Source organism: Equus asinus, chromosome 2 (genome assembly GCF_041296235.1).
Source record: "Equus asinus isolate D_3611 breed Donkey chromosome 2, EquAss-T2T_v2, whole genome shotgun sequence".
Taxonomy (NCBI): domain Eukaryota; kingdom Metazoa; phylum Chordata; class Mammalia; order Perissodactyla; family Equidae; genus Equus; species Equus asinus.
Genome location: NC_091791.1, coordinates 60,000,583 through 60,018,367, shown reverse-complemented (window position 1 = coordinate 60,018,367; position 17,785 = coordinate 60,000,583). Strand labels below are relative to the sequence as shown.

At 56.6% G+C, this 17,785-nt stretch overlaps 1 protein-coding gene across 2 annotated transcripts in view; it reads right to left on the bottom strand.

Moving 5' to 3' along the window:
- Positions 1-12,853: 12,853 nt before the first annotated feature.
- Positions 12,854-17,785, bottom strand: part of UNC5B (unc-5 netrin receptor B) — an 81,481-nt gene continuing 76,549 nt past the window's right edge. For both annotated transcript variants that reach the window (XM_044756701.2, XM_044756707.2), the window contains 4 exons: positions 16,207-16,356; positions 15,458-15,622; positions 14,470-14,651; positions 12,854-13,651 (listed from right to left, as the gene is read on the bottom strand). In XM_044756701.2, coding sequence (XP_044612636.1) covers positions 13,486-13,651; positions 14,470-14,651; positions 15,458-15,622; positions 16,207-16,356 — 663 coding nt within the window. In that variant the 3' untranslated portion in view covers positions 12,854-13,485. The remainder of the gene's footprint in view (positions 13,652-14,469; positions 14,652-15,457; positions 15,623-16,206; positions 16,357-17,785) is intronic.

Below are 17,785 nucleotides of genomic sequence, written 5' to 3'. Positions count from 1 at the left end.
CCCCGCCCCCGCCCCGCCCCCGCCCCGCCCCCGCCCCGCCCCGCCCCGCCCCCGCCCCGCCCCCGCCCCGCCCCCGCCTGGCTGCCAGCCGCGCCCCCGGCCCCGCCCCCGCCCCGCCCCGCCCCGTCCCGCCCCCGCCCGGCTGCCAGCCGCGCCCCCGGCCCCGCCCCGAGGCTCCGCCCCGCCCCGCCCCCGCCCCGCTGAGGCCGGCGCTTCCCGGTTTGCAAACTGCGTTTGTAGGCTCGGTGCCGGCGGGCGCCCATTGCACAGGTGGAGAGCGGTGAAATTTCTGTACTAGAGCTCTCTGAAATCCAGGCGTAAAATGAGGCCGTAGATGCCAGCCCTCGCTGCAAATTTCCTTCACCTCCAAGGAACAGCCCTTCCCCCCAAATGTGGTAGAGAGTTTCTTTTGGAGGGGTACCCAGGCCTTAATTTTAGCCTTCATTACATTTGAAAAGAAATCCTCTAAAAATCATTTTCATGACCATTCTCTCATTTTATCCTCCAACCCTGTGAAATGGGACTGTTGTCCCCATTTGACAGATGAGGAAACTGAGGCTCAAAGACGTGAAGTGGCTTCCTAGGGCACACAGCTGGCAGCGACAGAGCAGCAGACCCCAGCGCCAAGACTCTTTCTTTCATACCAAGCAGGTGGGTGAGGCCAAGGAGGGAGGAGACAGCGTGCAGGACAAGAGTCCTCCAGTCCAGTGAGGGCGGTGGATGCAGGGCTGCTCCTGGTCCAGCCCGGGATCAGGATCCCATGTCTATAGTGCTTCAGTGATTTCTCACTTGGCTGCTTTGCTCCATGCGAAGTCCTGAGCAGTAGACAGTCATTTTCACTTTGTCTTTGGAGAACGTGTGTGTGAACCAGTGAGACATTTCAGTCACCTGCTGAGAGATACGGAGGCAGGAGCCCCCTTCAGTGCTCTGGGGCTGGGGGCTTTCTCCAAGTGGAGGAGGCGCCAGACACCTGGGGGTTGGCTGGCAGCTAGGGCTGGTTCTCCGAAGGGGCTAGGGGGTAGTACGGCCTCCATCACTGGACAGAAAGATGTGGGAGGAAATAGGTCACTAATGCATCGGCTGGGCTGCTTCCGGCCAGGGTGGGCTCATCTTCTCCTCCAGGAGCTGGACAGGTGGCCAAGGTAGTGTCTAGCTTCGGGGCTAGATGAGTCGGGTAGCTTTGGGCACACTCAGCTTCCCAGGGAATGTTCCAGGCTGTGGGGGATCAGGAAAGGAGCACAAGAGTGAGGGTCAGAAGCCCCGAGCTCTGGTTCTGGCCCCACCTCTGACTGGCTGAGTGACCTTGAGGAAGTCTTTTTCCTGAGGGCACTTCAGGGATGAGATGAGAAAACCATCTCCCCTGACAGGTTATCAGAAAAGAGAGAGATGAGGTAGAGAGAAGACAGAGATAGAAGTGGCCTTACAAGACTGAGAGTAGACCAACTCCAGGAGCAGGGAGGGGACAGAATGGCCCAGCAGTGTGGGCAGGCCCTGGAGATTGGCTGGGTGCCCACACCGTGGCCTGCCGTTGTCGTGGGAGGCCGTGTTGGCCCCTTTTGATAAGTGCCTAGGAATGGAGTGGCCACATGCTTCTGCCTTTAGGGTCCCCTGCTTTGTATCTGGGGTGGAGCAGAGTTGATGACAACCTTGCAAGCTTAGTCAGAGAAAGTCAGGGGAAATGTTTGTAAACAGCAAATGCTGCACACCCCCTGGGCATCTTCGTTGTTCTGAACCACACTTGAAGGAGAAAAAGAAGTCGGGAGAAAGAGGAGGAGGGGAGAAGGAGAAGGGGAAGGAAGGAAAAGTCAGCCTCCAAAGGCTCTCCTTTGGGCTGATAGTTTACGACTCCGAGCCCTCTGAGAAGAGCATCCTGTCACTGCTCGGCCTGGAGATGCCCTGAAAGGTTCTGAGTGCTGGCCGGCGTCTCGCTGTTAGTGAAGGACTCACTCCTGGCCCCAGGGAGCTGGGAGGTGATGCCACAGGGAGGCTGCCTGGCATGGTGGACGGAACTGGAACCAGATAGACCTGGGCTTGGGTGCTATTTAAGTATCCCTGGGAAGTCAAGCCTCAGTTTCCTCATCTGGTACCAACCTAACAGCCTTCTATGAGGCACAGAAAGTAGTACTAGTTGCTGTCAAGGAAGGCAAGCTTTGAAGGAGTCCAAGGCACAACCCAGTGAGGTAGGCACTCATCTTGCACATGAGGAACCTGGGGTATGGAGAGGTTAGTGTCTTGCTCAGAGTCACACAGCTAGTAAGTGGCAGAGCCAAGATTCAAATCAATGCCTTTTTGCCTCCAGAGCCCAGTGAGAGACTCCATCAAAGGTGGGTGGGAGTGAGGGTAACACAGCTCTTCGTCTTACCCAGAGCCTGCTGACCTGTAGGTGATTAAGCAATGGGAAAAGCCTGAATATTTGCACAGCTGCAGCATAGAAGCAAGTCAGCCCTGTAGATGGTGAGGGCGCCAGTCACAGGGTTTGTGGGCTGATGCTGCCATCTTGTGGTCTTGCCATGTCACTGCAGTGCTCGCAGGCTGGGCGGGTACCATGGGTCTGCTTTCCAGGCTTTACGGGGCACCCAAGCAGGGCACGTGGATCCTGGGAGGTCAGGAATCATCCATAGCTGACCCATAATTCTCTGCTTCCACATCATGAATTCAAGTGCCCCACTCTGACTCTAACCACCTCTTCTAGCTATGGTCGACTGCTCCCTCTGGGAAAGTTCTGGACCTCCTGGAGATTGGTCCTTGACCCTCTGTCTCCCTTCATGCATCAAGTGTCTTTCCTTCCACTCTGAGCCGGCTTAGCTCCCACGTCCATCATTTCAGTAACATCTTAGTAATACCTTAAACTCCCACATCCCTCGTCTCCTGGTGGCTCTTGGTGGCCGACCCTGGGTGAAGCTGCCTCCCCCTGAGCAAATGAGCCTCACTGGAGAAAGTCCCCAGCAGGCCAGTGGTTCTACTCTGCTCCCACGGTTACCAACCTGAGGTGGGCCTCCAGGGTTCTGGCAGTCCCACAACATCTTAGCTCCTGCTCTCCACAGGACTCTTGCCACCTTCCCCCTCCACACACCTCTGAACCCCTGAATACTCTCCCCATCCTGAGGTGGCCTTGCCTCCTGTCTCCTACTTGACGGAGAAAACAGAAGCCACCAGAGAGGAGCATCCTCATTTCTCAGCACAAATCCGTCCCCATTAGCTCCTTGTTTCTCTCTGTCTCCTGTTACAACAGGGAAGTTGGCCTCCTCCATTGTAGGTCTGGTCCCCTTCTGGCTCCAGATCGCATACCCTGCCCTTCCACCTGCTCAGGAGCCTCCAGAATCCAGCAGCCCTTCACCCTCACGCTGTCTAATGCGTTCTTTCCACTATTTCTTCTGTTTCTTGTTTGACATTTTCCTATGAAGTAGAACCTACATATAGACTGGTGTATAAATCATAAGTGCAGAGGTTCTGAATGACCACACAGTGGACACACCCACGCCACCAGCACCTGATCAAAAGATGGAACATTGCTAGCACCCTGGATGCTCCTCTGTTCCAGTTACTGTGGCTGCAAAACATGACCCCAAAACGAAGTGGTGTACAACAACCGTTTATGATGTTACAGATTCTGTGGGGTCAGAAATTTGGACAGAGCACAGTGGGGATGGCTTGTCACTGCTCTGTGGTGTCTGCATCCTCAGCTGGAAGACTGCATGGCTGGGGGCTGGAATCATTCAAAAGTTTCTTCATGTACATGTGTCTGGTGGTTGATGCTGGCTGCTGGCTGGGATCAGCGGAGGGTCTGGGGTCTCTGTGTGGTGAGGATTTGTTCTTGGTGTGAAAGTGGACTCAGTGTCTGTGAGAACAAGGGTCTCTGTCCAGCATGAGGCTTGGGATCCAGTCCCTAGTGTCAAAGGTCAGGAATCTATTTCTCCTCGGGTGGGGGGTGGGAAGAGAACTGGGCCTGAGTCCACTATATGTCTGGACTCAGGGGTCAACCAGATGACCAGAATCAGGGCTGAATTCGTTCAGGATGTTTGTACATGGAATTTCTATTATCCGTTATTTTTCTTGGTCTCATCTGTTGGCATGTCCAGTAATTTTCGAGTGAATGTTAGCCATTGTGAACGAACACTCCCAGAGGCTCTGATCTTCTCTAGAGACCCTGAATTGATTTTAGTTTCTGGTAGGCAGTTGGAGCAGGGGACGGAGAGCTGGTTTCCATCCTTTTAAGGCCTGGTCTGCTTCCTGTTGGCTCCTCCTCCTCGGCTGTAGCCTTGCAGGGATCCCATTTGAAAGCCCGACTTGGGGTCCTCCTCCTTGTAGGCCCTTCACTCCACTTTTTTCTCCATGTCATGTGGGTCTTCTTGGCTTCTCAGCCTCCTAGGTGCTGCTCCCAGGTCGGGGCTCCCTGACCAGAAATGGATAAGCAACTGGTGGGACAGAAGGACAGAGTATCAGACACTTCTGAGCCTCCCTTCTCTCTGAGATAGGGTTTCTCAGGACTATCTTGGAAACCTGAGGCGGTCTTCCCAGGCCCCTCCACCCTGCCCTCCAGTTGTCCTAGCTCCTAACCATGCCTTATTTGTGATGTACTGTGTCTTTCCAGACCATGTTTGTTTGTTGTCTGTCTTCCCCCACCTCCATTAGAGCTGCAAGGTCTTGCTTCTCGTAAGCAGGACTGTGTCAAGCTGAGGCTGAACCTGGCACATCCTCCCCACTCTGGAGAGCAGGGCTGGACCTCTACACTGCCCCACATGGAGCACGTGATTGCTGAGTGCGTAGTGAATGAGTGAACAACCAGGAGCTGATTCACGTGGAAGATCCGAGATGGTGAGGAGGTGGAATGGACAAGTGAATGTGAGGCAGGGCGGAGCGAGGCGGAAGGGGCAAGGCTGAGGACTAGGGCCCCAGTCTGCACACCTGGATGGATGATGGGGCCTCTCCAGGGACAGGAAACACCAGCAGAGGCCCATGTTTGGGGCAGATCCTGAGTTCCAATTTGGAATGTTGAGTCTGAGGTGGCTTCGAGGCACCAGGGTTAACTCAGGTAGGCATCCAGAACTCAAGGGGGAGCCTGGGGCTGCAGGCCTATGATGGGGTGTTGTCTGCTGCGGGTGGTGGTTGAAACTGTGGGTGTGGAGGAGATAAACCAGGAGGGGGTGAAGAAGGGGGGAAGGAGCCCAGGACAGTGCCCTGCAAAGCTTTAAGACTTAAAGAATGAGTCGAAGGGAGAGCCTAGCCTACCAAGGGCACGAGGAGATGGGCAGAGACAGAAGGAGGGCAACAAGGAGAAGGAGGGTCTGAGAAACCAAGGGCGGCCAGGCTTGTCGGAGGAGGGGGGTTAAGGAGGATGTGGATCAGTGGGACCTCCCAAGCTCTGCTTATCTTCCTGGCCCTGCCCTGGGTTTCATCAGGCAAAGGAGAGGCTCCTGGGAAGAGACCAGCTGAGGCCACCATCCCATGGAGGGATGTGGGAGGGGAGTGGGGCAGGCGCCACTGTCCTTCTGATGCAACCCGAGGAAAGTGGGGCCCGGGCAGGGCCCGTGGTGGGCTGTAGAGAGGGCCAGGCACTCGGGACCCTGTCCCAGCCAGTGAACCCCTGAACTGGAGCAACTTTGAGCCTGGCCCTCCCCTGCTTCAAAACCTGGCTGCAGCTCCCAGAGCCCAGCAGATCACGAAATGGGTGGCTCTTGTTTGGCCTACACAGTGTTTAAAAAAATTTGAGCCAGCAGTAACAAACAGCATGCTTTCACAAACAAATCCTAATCCTGACTTCTGGTTCCTAAGAGCAGGAGGATGGAGCCGTCCCAGGCACTCACTCCTGTCTGACGGCCAAGAGTTTGAGCTGGGAGTGAGGGCCTTCCCCTGCTGTTGGGCTGTGTGGTCTCCAGTTAGCTGCAGTCTCCGCTTCCCCCCGTTGCTCACCTGTGTGCCGAGGCCCATTGTGAGAGGCCATTTAACAGAACATTTCTCCTCCTGCTTCACTCAAGTAAACACCCATGCTGCTAACAAAGGTGGGACCTGAGTGATCTGCCGAGATGGACTGTGTTTCAGGAGACAGCGAGAGGGCACGTTTCCTTGTGAAGTGTTGGTGTGGCTGCGCCTCTCATTCATGTGACCAAGCGGCCTGGATCCTGGAGATGTTTTTTGACCTCTGGCCTATGGACAGAGCCCTGGGGCCTGGATTCAGGGACTTCCTTGAGCCAACCCCGGTGTCAAGGAACCTAGAGAGATCTGGGTGAACCCAGAGTGGTGGCCTTACAGGGAGCCATGCCTGTGGTGTATGGGTCAGCCAGCACCTCTGTCCTTCCCAGATCGACAGCCCCATCCTGCCTCTCTCTGACTCTACCAGCCCACTGCCCCCACTGTGGGCTTTCTCACCTCCATCTGTGGTATGCTGTTCCCGCCACCTGGTGGTTCGCTGGACACAGCCCTCCTCCCCATCCAGCCTCCACCTACCTGAATACTATCCCCTTGCAGGGCCAGCTGGCTGCAATGACCCCCACTTTGTGCTCCCTCGTGTCCCATTGGTACTATGCTTGGGCTGGCTGCTACTCGGCCCTGGCATCCCAGCTATGGGAATTTACTCTTTATTCTACTGTGAGCTGCTTGGGGTTCAAGTCCGGGCCTGGTTCAGCACCCCCCACGCCAGTGCTGGGCCCATCTATGGATTAGATCAATAAATATTGGCTGCCTTTCCAGGTATCCCAGACCATCTCCATGGAGAAGCTTCTTAGGCGGAGAAACTGGAATGGGCACATTGAAGCCGCCCACAGCGAGGCCAGGGCCGGCCAGCCCCTCACAGCTGCTAGAATAGCACGGACTCACTGGTGTCCCTGCCCCAGACTCCCCACTTCTCCCGGGTTAGGGTCACTGAGGGGACCCCCCACCCCCATACACACACCCCAACAGGGCCCTCAGACCCTTCGGCACCCCTGGCGGACAGTGGCCTTCGCATCTGGCCCATTGCCTGCTAAAAGGACATCAGCGTCTCCTCTGGGTAAGAAGTTTCATAAAAGAAAGTTGCTACACACTTTTGCCTAAAAGTCTCTCCCACACAATGCATAGTTGAGAAACTACGTCTCAGGGACGCCAACCCCAGCCCTAAAAGATAGACTCTCCCAGGAAGCCTTTCTGGACTCGCCATGTGGTCGGGCCTCGCTGAACTTCCAGGGTCCCCTTGCCCATTGTCTCTCTGGCCCTTCTAGATGGTGGGCTCTGAGGGCAGTGTGTGAGCCTGGCCCGGGGACCTGGACGGACTAACACGGCGTGCTGAGTGAGCTGTTGAACGGCGAGCATTTATCTTTTGAAAACTCAGGACTTGGGAGTTCCTGCTCCCGAGCTCCTCCTGTCCTTGGAATGTTGTGTCCAGGGCAGGGATTGTGCTTAGAAACAGCAGCCTGTTGAGAATGCGCCCAGCTCTGGGAAGGCTGGGTTCTTGGTGTGAGAGCGTGTGCCCTGTGCCGGGAGCCGAAATCGCTTTGACGACAGCTTCTCCCATGAGTGACAAGGGAGGAGGCCAGGAGGGGAAGGTGTCCCCTGCTGGGAGCAGGAGTGGTGGGCTGAGGCTGTGAAGAGGTGTGGAGGGCAGGCGGCCCCCAGTGGCCTGTACCAGGCGCTCCCAGGGCTTCAGTTGAAGATGAGGCTGGAGTTGCAAGATGGACGGGTTGAGGCTTAGCAACCAAAGAGACTGTCTTAGTAACAGCAAGGGAGGGAAAGTCGGGGCCCTCTGCGGAGGCGGCGTTGGGGAAGGCTGCTACCCAGTGGGAAAGACGCTGTCGACAAAGTGAATTTCCAAGCGGTTATTGGAAGAATAAAACTATTTCATGTGTTTACCTTGAGGAGTTGAAACTCCTGGATCAAATCCATTATATTTAAATATTTACGCCTACAAATATGTTTGTATCTGCATAGGTCTTCCTGAGAGGATATGTAAGAAGAGTAATAATTGCCTCTGTTAGGGAGGCCTGGGGAGGGGAGGGAGGAGGGATGGGGGTGAGGCAGGAGAAGGAAGGCATCTGCTTTTCACCCACTGTTTTGTACTTTTTGAATTTTTTTGAACCATAGGCCTGTATCATATTTTCAATTAAAATGGGCAAAAGTTTTGAAAACTTTGTTAAACAGAACTAGATGTGGTCTTCCTGTGTCTGACCTCAAGCCGTTGGCCAGGGTTGGAGTGGATTTTCTCTTCTTATGACCCCTAGTGGAGGAGGGGCAGCCAGCCTGCCACCCCCACCTTCCCCCAGAAACCTTTCATGGGCAGCAGCTGGTGGCCTGAAGTTCACTGGCCGTGCCGGGCTGGCCAGCCGGCTGGGCACATGTACCAGCTTTGTCACCTCGCTGCCCTGCTCTAGGGCACTGCACTGGGCAGCCACTTGGTCACAGGCTCGGAACCAGCTCATCTTCTGCCCACTCCTGGTTTTTCCTCATCCATCCATGGGACTTGACCACGGAGGGTCCACAGGGTGTGGCTGTCACACCCCTGCCTAGAACCAGGACCCCCAAATTACAGAACTACGCAAGCCAGAGGGCCCTAACTGAGCAGCAGATCTAAGCCCCACATTTCATGGATGGGGAAACTGAGGCTGAGGGAGGGACAGTGACTTGCACAGCACAGGACTAGAACCCCGGGCCCCCTGCTTCCCAGGCCAGAACTCTGTACCCAACCAAGGGGCAGGCGGCGTGGAGGGGCCCTCCTGCTCAGGTGGTGGGCAGAGGGTAAGGGGCTTTAAATGGGTTCTCTTGACTCCTGGGGGACCCCAGATCATCTGCCTGCCTCTGGGGCTATTTGTATGAAATCACTGCCCCAAGCCTGCCTCTGCCCACTGCCTCTCTGGGCTACTGCCCACCTCGGGTTACACCCCATCTCTTCCTTCACACACACGCTGGAACGCGATGGTTGCAGGTCCTCAGCGTCCTCAGGGAGCGATGACAATCTGAGCAGTGGGGCTGTGTGTCTCTGTGAAAGGTGCCCCGCCTCGCCCTCCAGGCCATGAGCTCCCAGAGGACCTAGCCCCCAGGTGCTCCCTGCCCCCAGGGGACAGCCCAGCAATACCTGGCACATGCCCCAGAGTCCCGGCTGGCAGAGTACCACATGCTTCAGGGCATGAAAAGGCTAGAAAAGGGTTCTATGGCCAGAAAATCTGGGACAGGCCGTGTTTACACGAGGAGAACAACTTCTTCCCACGGGCCTTCTCAGAGCCTTCACTTTGCCGATGGCCACCGTGACGCTGCACGTGACGCTCAAACTGAAGAGACCACAGAATCCACTCAGAGCAGGCAGTGCATGCTGGGAAATGCTGGGCCCAGACTCAACTCCTACAGGGAGACCTGAGGTCTGCAGGGCAGAAGGGACCAGCGGAAACAGGTGCCTTTTGTGCACCTTAGTGCAAATTACGAAAAATGCCCCCTCAAGACACTTCCATCTGTGGGAAAATTAGCATGGATATGTTGACTTTGTTAGAACAAGACCTTCTACTGCCCTCTGCTGGAAGCATCTCATAGTAAATGCACACATCCACACTCTGCGTGGGAACGGCATCACCCTGCCCCTTAGATAGGGGACTGTTGTCCAGTGTGTAACCTAGCTGACCACTCCTGGCAGTCCTGGGTCCAAAGCCACACCAGCCCTCAGCATCCCCTTTCTGCCTGCATGATGCTCTTATGTCCCAGCTGAGTGTCTGAACTGACCTCTCACCCTCAGCCCCAGCCGGGAAACCCTCTTCTGAACTTCTCCCAGGCTGACAGAGAGCCAGGGGCTTGCCCTCTGTCATCACTGCTCCCGCCCATCACCTGGCGCGTGGCAGGGTCAGATGACTGCCTCTGAACGTATTCTGTACTTATGCACTGAGCGCGCTGACGGGGAGCAGTGAGTGGGATCCCGACGCAGCACAGCCTCCAACCTGCTGTGTGACCACGGGGGAGTCCTTATCCCTCTCTCGGCCAGTTTTCCCTTCTGGAAAATGAGGCAGTTGTGCTTGCTCGTTTCCAGGAGCTCAGAGAGCTCTGCCAGCAACCCCCCTGCTCCCCAAACCTGTGGAATTTTGAGAAAAGCAGGAAAGGCCTTCCCAATTGCTGATAGAAAGGCAGGCAAGAAGACAGCAAATTACAACCTGGATTTTTTTTTATTAGACTAGGAAATATAATTTATTTCATAAAAATTAATTTTGTTACAATAGGAATGCTAAACGTCATTTACAGGTTGTAGTTTACAGAATAGACAGAGGTGGGATTGGGGCCACCCCTGCAGCCCTGCATCCGGGGATATACAAGCATGTCTGCAGCCCGGCCGGGGGGTCCAGCCCTTTGCCCCCAGGAGAGCTGCTCCCTGCACCCAGGCTCCTGGTCACCTCCCTCAGAAGGCCTGCTGAGGGACCTAGCTCAGCGGCCTGGTTGCTAGGGGAAGGGGACCAGAGCGCCCTGGGTCGTCCAGGAGATGGGGAGGGCCCCCCACGCCCTTGAGAGGGCAGAGAAGGCAGAGGGAGAGGCACGTAGAAGATACACCGACTGACCCTGTGGACTCAGAGGGCAAACACAGGCACGCCAGCTCCAGACGTCCCAGCTGGGGATGCAAGGAGGGCACTCGCTCGCTCACAGGTGGGGACACGTTCCTGGAGGGGCACCCTGATGTGCCCGAGGATAAAAGCACACACACGCACACGTGCAAGCACACCCCAGAGATGAGAGAGACAGGAACATCTGTGCGGGCGCCCTGACCTGCGGCTCTCAGAGTACTGGCCCCTGGGGCTGCTTCTCAGGCCTGATCAAGAGGAGAGACCTCCGTGCCACCCGAGGCAGCAGTGCGGGCCGGAGCTGCAGCAGCCTCGGCAGCTGAGGGAGCCAGCAGACCCTTTCCAGGCCTGTCTGATGAAGCTGGACGGTTTAAGCTCTCCCAGGAGGTTCCAGTGGATCATGTCTGCGCTCCAGGCCCTGGTACACAATTTCTAGGAATCAGATTAGAAATGGTACCGGGTGGCTGGCCTGGCCCCACCCACCAAGAGCTCCCGGTCAGCTCCTACCCATTAGGATTCCCATCAGAAGCCAAGAATGACAGTGTCAGAACCCAAAGGGCCTCAGACAGCAGTTGCTGGGCCTTCAAGGTATAAAAAGGAAATGAGGCCCAGAGAAGGTAGTCATATGCCCGAGGTCACACAGCAGTTTAATGGCAAAGCTGGAGCTTGAGTGCTGGTCTTTGGACTCCAGGCTGCCTGTGGGCATTTGAGAGTCTGCACTGGGAATGGCACCAGTAAAGCCCCTTGCAGCCCTGGTTAGGCTGCCCTCAAGGCCAGGCCATCACACAGGCCCACACGGCTTGGGCTAGCAATGACCAGAGAGGCTAAGCCCACAGCGGACGGGCAGCTTAGGCAGGGAAGGCTCGCTGCCTTTGAGGCAACATCCACACAGGCACTGGGGTAAAGAGCTGTGGTCTCGGCCTTGGGGGTCCAGCTCCAGATGCAGCTGGCCCCTTGAGCAGCCCTGATAGAAGGAATTTCCTCTCAAATGGAGTAGACCCTTGTCTGCCCACAGCCAACCCACTCCCGAGGAGGCTGCTGGGTGGTGAAGACCCCCATAAGCCCACAAGTCCATGGCAGGGAAGCCAGGCTGGGGATGCTGGCTGGGACCGCAGCCCCAAACCTGCTGTACTCCCAGGAGATCAGACTTTCAAGGGCCAGGATACACCTGGGCTAGTCCCAGCGGCTGCACATGGACCTACTGAGGCAAGCCCTGGGGTCAGTGCCCAGAGCTGTCGGGGGGGGCTGGTACCTGCTTCGCCCTGGGTGCCAAGGAGGAGAGGCCTTTGATGAGGCCTCTGTACCAGCTGCAAGATGTGGGTCCCAGCCATCGCCAGCCAGCCGAAAAGAGACCCCGATGGCCCCTCTGGAACATGCTAGAAGAGGCTGGTGAGGGGGTGGCAGCCCCCACTGCTCTGGCAACCCTGCCTGTTCAAAGCTTACTTCAAGATCTCCCGGACTGCAGAGGAGGACAGAAGGGAGGTGCCTGTGGAGATCGGAGCGAGGAAAGTCACCCTCCACCCTGCCTTCTCCACTGGCAGGCGTGGAGAGCAGGACGGCCACCCACCTCCTAGCCTCCCCCGCCACAGGGCTGCCTGCTAACAGAATCCTCAGAGCCATACCGAGGCCCAGAAGTGCAGACTTCTGCAGCTGGGGAGGCCCTCTTATCCATCCCTTCTGTTTCACAGAAGGAGAAACTGAGGCCGGGGAATGGCGGATCCTGGGTTCCTGGGCATTAAGAGAATGCCATCCTACTCCAGTCCTCCTGGTCTAGAGGCTGCTGGGTGGGGGGTGTCCTGGCTGGCCCCACCCTGGGGGTGAAGGAGAGAGGTGGCCATGGGGGACTCTCATCCCCCACTTCTTTCTCTGCCAGGGCCCCACTTTCGGGCCACGGCCCCTCTCCAGGAGCCACCAGACCACAGCACTGAAAACCTTCTCCCTGGCTCACCACTGGCCTGGCCCGCCACAGTCTCCATCCTGGGGCCATCTGGATTCCCAGGAGCCCAGAGGCGCCTGTGGGGCGTCTGCCTGGGGCTGTGAGAAGGAGGGAGGACCCCGCCCCACTCCAGACCTCAGGGCTCCTTGGCTTTATGGATTCAGTATCTGCTTAAGATTTCAGAGGGAAACACGGTACCACGGCAGAACCCCATCCAAGCCTGTACAACTGGGGAAACTGAGGCCTTGTAAGAATGTAGTCTAAGAGGGAATCACTAGCAGCAAATTGCTCCCTGTGCAAGCTCTCTCTCCCCGATTCTCTCACACTCACACACACTCACACTCACACTCGCCTGGCCAAAACCAGGAGCACACCCACACTCAGCCACACTCAAGAAAAGAGTTTCCTATTTTTTGTGTTGTTTTTCATTTTCTTTTTTTTTTTCTTAAAAAGGACTTATCCAAATATCTGGATAATAAATCATTTGCGTTTCCTAAGAAACTGGGTTTTTCTTTTCCCTTGTGGTTTTGGTGTTTTTCTTCTTCTTTGAGCCTTACTAGCAGTTGAAGCTTTCTTTCTTTCTTTCCTTTTCCTTTTTGCTTTTGGACAGGAGAAAGCAGTTTGTCTGAATTGTACTTGACTCTTCAAGGAGGAAAATGGTGTGAAAGGAGAAGGGGGCTTAGGGAGGAGGGAGAATCAAGAACTGAGGAAGAAAATGAAGAGCGCAACTAAAATGTAACCCAGAGATCCGGGGCCGGGGGTGGAGGGAGGGCCCCCTCCTTGTTCCCCTAGCTGCCTCCAGAGGCCTCAGCCCCACCCCGGGTCCCGCATGGAGGTCTGAGGTCAGGAGAGACAGCAGGGGATGCAGAGGGAGCCCGGGTCCTCCTGGCACAGTACGTGGATTTCCTAAGGCTGGTCGTGGTCTGGGGGAGTGACAAGGGGAGGAGTAGAGGTGACTCCGGCTGTGAGCTGGGGGGCAGTGGAGGCCTCACTGCCCCCCGAGAGGCTGCCCACCTCCTGCCAGTCCCTACCAGCCCGCAGTTCTGGGGCAGCTCAGCAGTCCCCATCGGTGGCCATGGCCACCAGCATCTCACTCTTGCCCATCTCCTCCAAGGCACTCGCCAGGCTGTTGAGGTCCCCGTCGTCCTGCTGCAGAGCTTCCCAGAGGTCCAGGATCACACCCGTGGGGCTCGCTTTGGTGGCAAAGTAGTTCAGGTACCTGGCAAAGGGAAGGAGAGGGACACTGGGTTCCCCAAACCCTCAGCACCTCCCAGGGGCCGGGGGGTGGAGAGCGCTCCGGGAAGGGGAGCCTGTAGGCTCTGGGACCCCACAGTCCTGGATCTGAACCCCAGCCCCTCTGCTTTCTCCTGGGAAAGTCACCACTCCTCTCTGAGCCTCAGTCTCCTCATCTCTAAAATGGAAACTGTCTTGCTCATCATCATTAATCGTCACTGCTGTCATCACTGAAAGACAATGGCCCCGGAAGAGACTGTCCGAAACTGGCACTCCAGCCTCTCTTCCTCCCACCTTCGTTCCCTGCCTGGTCTCACCCTGTGCACTCCCTTGACAGCAGGAACAAAGCCTTAGACATCTTTCTAAGTCCCACCCATTTCAAGTAAGATGTCTTCTACAGGGTATCCGCTCAATGCAGCTAATGACTTCTCAATTAGTACCACATAATAATGACTGTTATTGCCATTATGTTTATCCAGCATTTTAAGTTCTCCAGAAGAGTTCTGACATAAGATGTATTCTGTCACTCGGCAAGTGCTTCCAGCAACCTGCTCTGTCCTGGGCCAGGAGGTGCTGACGGTGATCACACCTTGCTGGGGTCCTGGCTTTATCTGCTTCTCACAAGCACGAGGCTCCTGAAGGGATGGGCTTCTCGACAGCACACCCAACCTGAGCTCCTGATCCACCTCAGACGGCGGGGTCTGATCTTGGGCGGCGGGCTGCCTGCCCCGCCTGCCCCATGGGCACAAAGGGAGGTGGGAGTGGGCTGTGGCTTGGGCGGTGCAGGCCTGTCCTGACACTCACCGGTCCATGGAGAGCTTCTGTGCCAAGAGCCGCCAGTCATTGCCCCGTGAGTTGGGGGCGTCCAGGCTGTTGCATATCTTCTGGCGGATGGACAGCGGGATCTTGAAGGCATAGGGTCCCAGCTGGGTGGTGACCGTGCTGCCAGGGGCAGAGCAGAGGGCGTCCAGGGAGCCAGCAGGTGTCTGGAAGGGCAGAGGGCAAGGGTGAGAGGGGCAGAGGGCTCTCTGGGCACTGGGCTGGGTCTCTGCCCCTCCAGCCTTCCTGCCTGGGACTGCGAGCTCCTGGAGGCTCCGGTCCCTCCCCACCCTCTGGGCAGGCTCCAGCTGCTCAGTCAAAAGGTCAGAAGGTCAGCTCCCAGGGCCAGGGCTGCCTGCCTAACCCCCAGCCCTCAATGTCCTGCCCCAGACTAAGGCTGACGCAGTCTCATGATTAGGAAACCAAGAGGAGCCTCAGCCACACTCTAACCCCGTGGAGCCACTGTTACATATGTGGAAACGAAGTCTAGAAAGGGGCAGTGACTTGCCCACGGTCATATGCCAAGTTAATGGCAGAGCTGGGTGGAGACACATACCCAATGCTCTTTACAATGCGCTGCAGTGAGGGTCTAGCACTGTCCCACTGGGTGGCCCGGGTCTTGTAAACCTCGATCTAGATTCTAGTGGTGGCGAGCTGCAGGCCTGGGCCGAGCCTTGACCCGGTACAAGGTCGATGATCCTCAGCCCCCCTAAAACCTGCTTTCATCTCCCAGGTGGGGATCGTGTCTGTCTCCCTGGTGTCTGTGAAGATTTAACGAGATAATCTGTGTCGCATGGTACAGGCCAAGCCCTGGATTGGCACTCTGCAAGTGTCAGCTGTTAGCAAAAAGTGACAGGTCCCAGCTCAGACTTGGGGCATGTCGTTATAGGAGACAGAGTTTCCACCCAGACGAGGGGGAGCCTGGGCTCTGCCTGCTGCTCCCTGGCCAGCAGTTGCCTGTGCCGGGCCTTACCTCCGCCAGCGTGGTGTGCAGCTGGAGTATCCGGCCCTCCCCTTCCACCTGCCGCACGCAGAGCTTGCAGGTGAACTCCGTGGAGGCCAGGCTGTGCCTCTCCAGGGTGAAGGTGCAGTGCAGGGCCTTCTGGCTGCCACTCCAAATGTGACAGAAGGGGATCTCCTGGGGGAGGAGGGGGTCAGGGTCAAGGAGGTGAGGCCAGCCTGCTCTGCCCTTGGGGACTGGAGGCAGAGGCAGGAAATGGGGCCAGTTCAGGCCTCTCCATCCAGATGGACAGAGGAAGAAGAGCTGGTCAACGGCCCTTCAGCTGAGAAACGGGGAAGAGAAGGCACAAGTGAGGGTGTGTTTGTGTATGTGTGTCTGGCACTGGGAAGCCTGTGGACTCAATGGTGTCACACAGGTGGGTGGGGCAGAGGGATGTGACCATCAGAGAGCAGTGTGGACAGTCTGCCAGGCATGAACACTTGTTGAAGATGACGTGTACAGATATTTGTGTGACGGGGTGGGGGTGTGAGTGTGGCTGTCACTGGCACTGAACGTGGGGATGTGCCTAAAGATGATGGTGCATGGAGGGGGGGTGGGAGGGAGACAGAGAGAGACACCATGGGGAGTGGGGGCACAAGGCTGCAGGACTGAGGGAGGAGGCAGGGCCTTGGCCTCGAGGGGGAATTCGTCTTCCCTGGGCAGCCCCTCAAGTGTGCCCCGCCCCAGCCTCATCCCACCCCGTTCTGTGGCCCAGCCCTCACCTGGTACTTGGCCAGCAGCTTGCTCCTCCAGTGGGCATGGGGGATGTCGTGGAGGGACAGGCGCAGGTTATGGTAACTGTCCTTAAACAGCAGGGGTTTCGGCTCCTCCACTAGGTAGCCGCCCAGGGTCCGCTCCAGCTCCAGCACCTCCTGTGGGCCGGGGGCAATGGGAAGGGGGAGCCCATCATACTTGGCCAGTGGCCCCTTTCCTGCTGCAAGCTTGGGAGTTGGGGACACATGAAGGCAGAGGGAACCAGGCTGTAACCTTGAGCGCAGGGTTCCACCTGAGCACAGGGTTGGGGATTTGGTAAGTGCTCATAGAAGACTTATTATGTGTGGATAAAGGGATGGGTGGATGGATGGATGGATTAAGATGACTGGATAGACAGATGGGGAAATGGATGAACAGACAGATGGAGAGATAAATAGAGATAAACAGATGGATGTGCAGAAGAATATACAAATGGATGGGTATATAAATAGAAGGAAAAATGAGAGAAAGATAAACAGATGAATGGGTGATGGCTGCATGGACAGATGGACTGTTGAATGAATGAGTATATATATAGATAAGCAGAAAGTTGGTTGGATGGATGGATGGACGGACTGAATCAACAAAGAATGCCATCAAGCCAAAAAGTGACAACTTCCCTCTTGATCTCCACTCCGTTCTCCGACCAAAGTTGTGCATTAGCCATGTCCCAGTACCAAGAGAGCCAGGCTGCAAGAGCATTTCCCAGGAGCCCCCAACCCATTATGGGCCTCCTGGAATTCAGGCCAGCCTGGTCCCTGCAGGAGACGCTCTGCCTCGAGGCCTTTTCACCTATGCTGCATCACTCTGCAACTTGGAGTCTGAGACAAGTCACCTGAGACTGGGAGACAAAGGAGCTAGAGGAGACCACAGATCACAGATGGGAGGAGGCATGGAGCCACAGGCAAGGACCATGAGGCTCGCAGAGGGGTAGACGGAAGGATGGAGAAGGGAGGAGGGTCTAAATGGGGTTTAAACAGGGTTTGTGCACTTCCAGTGTGAGGATGAGCCTGGAGCCCTGCGGATGTGGGGAGGGCGGGGAGGAAACAGCTGGGGGACAGGGTGTACTAACTCAGGGCTCCACACCTGCCCTCACCAGGCTCTAGGTGCTAAAATCTGACCCCTCACCTTCCCCCCTCCCTGCCCCAAACTGCTCCTCACCAGCCCCTACCCCTCCCTCCCTCACTTAGGGCACTGTCTGTTCTTTCGCATACACCAGAAGCCTGGCTGTCAGCCCTGACCCCGCCCTCCCCTTGCTCATCCCATCAGTCACCGGTTCTGTCCATTCTACCGACTAAACAGAGTCCAGCCCCTCTCATCACTGCCACTGTCCGTTGCCCAGGGTCCAGCTCAGGGTGCAGCTGCAGCTTCCCAAATGGCCTCTCTGCCTCTCGTCTACCCACGCCCTGAGCGTAGCCTCAGGGGCTTTCAAATAGAGCCCCGTGAACTGGTGGCCACCAGGTCCGTGCTCCTGCCCACTGGATAGGTTCCAAATTCCTTGGCATGGCCCACAGGATGTTGGGAAGCTGAGCCCTGCCTGTCTCCCCA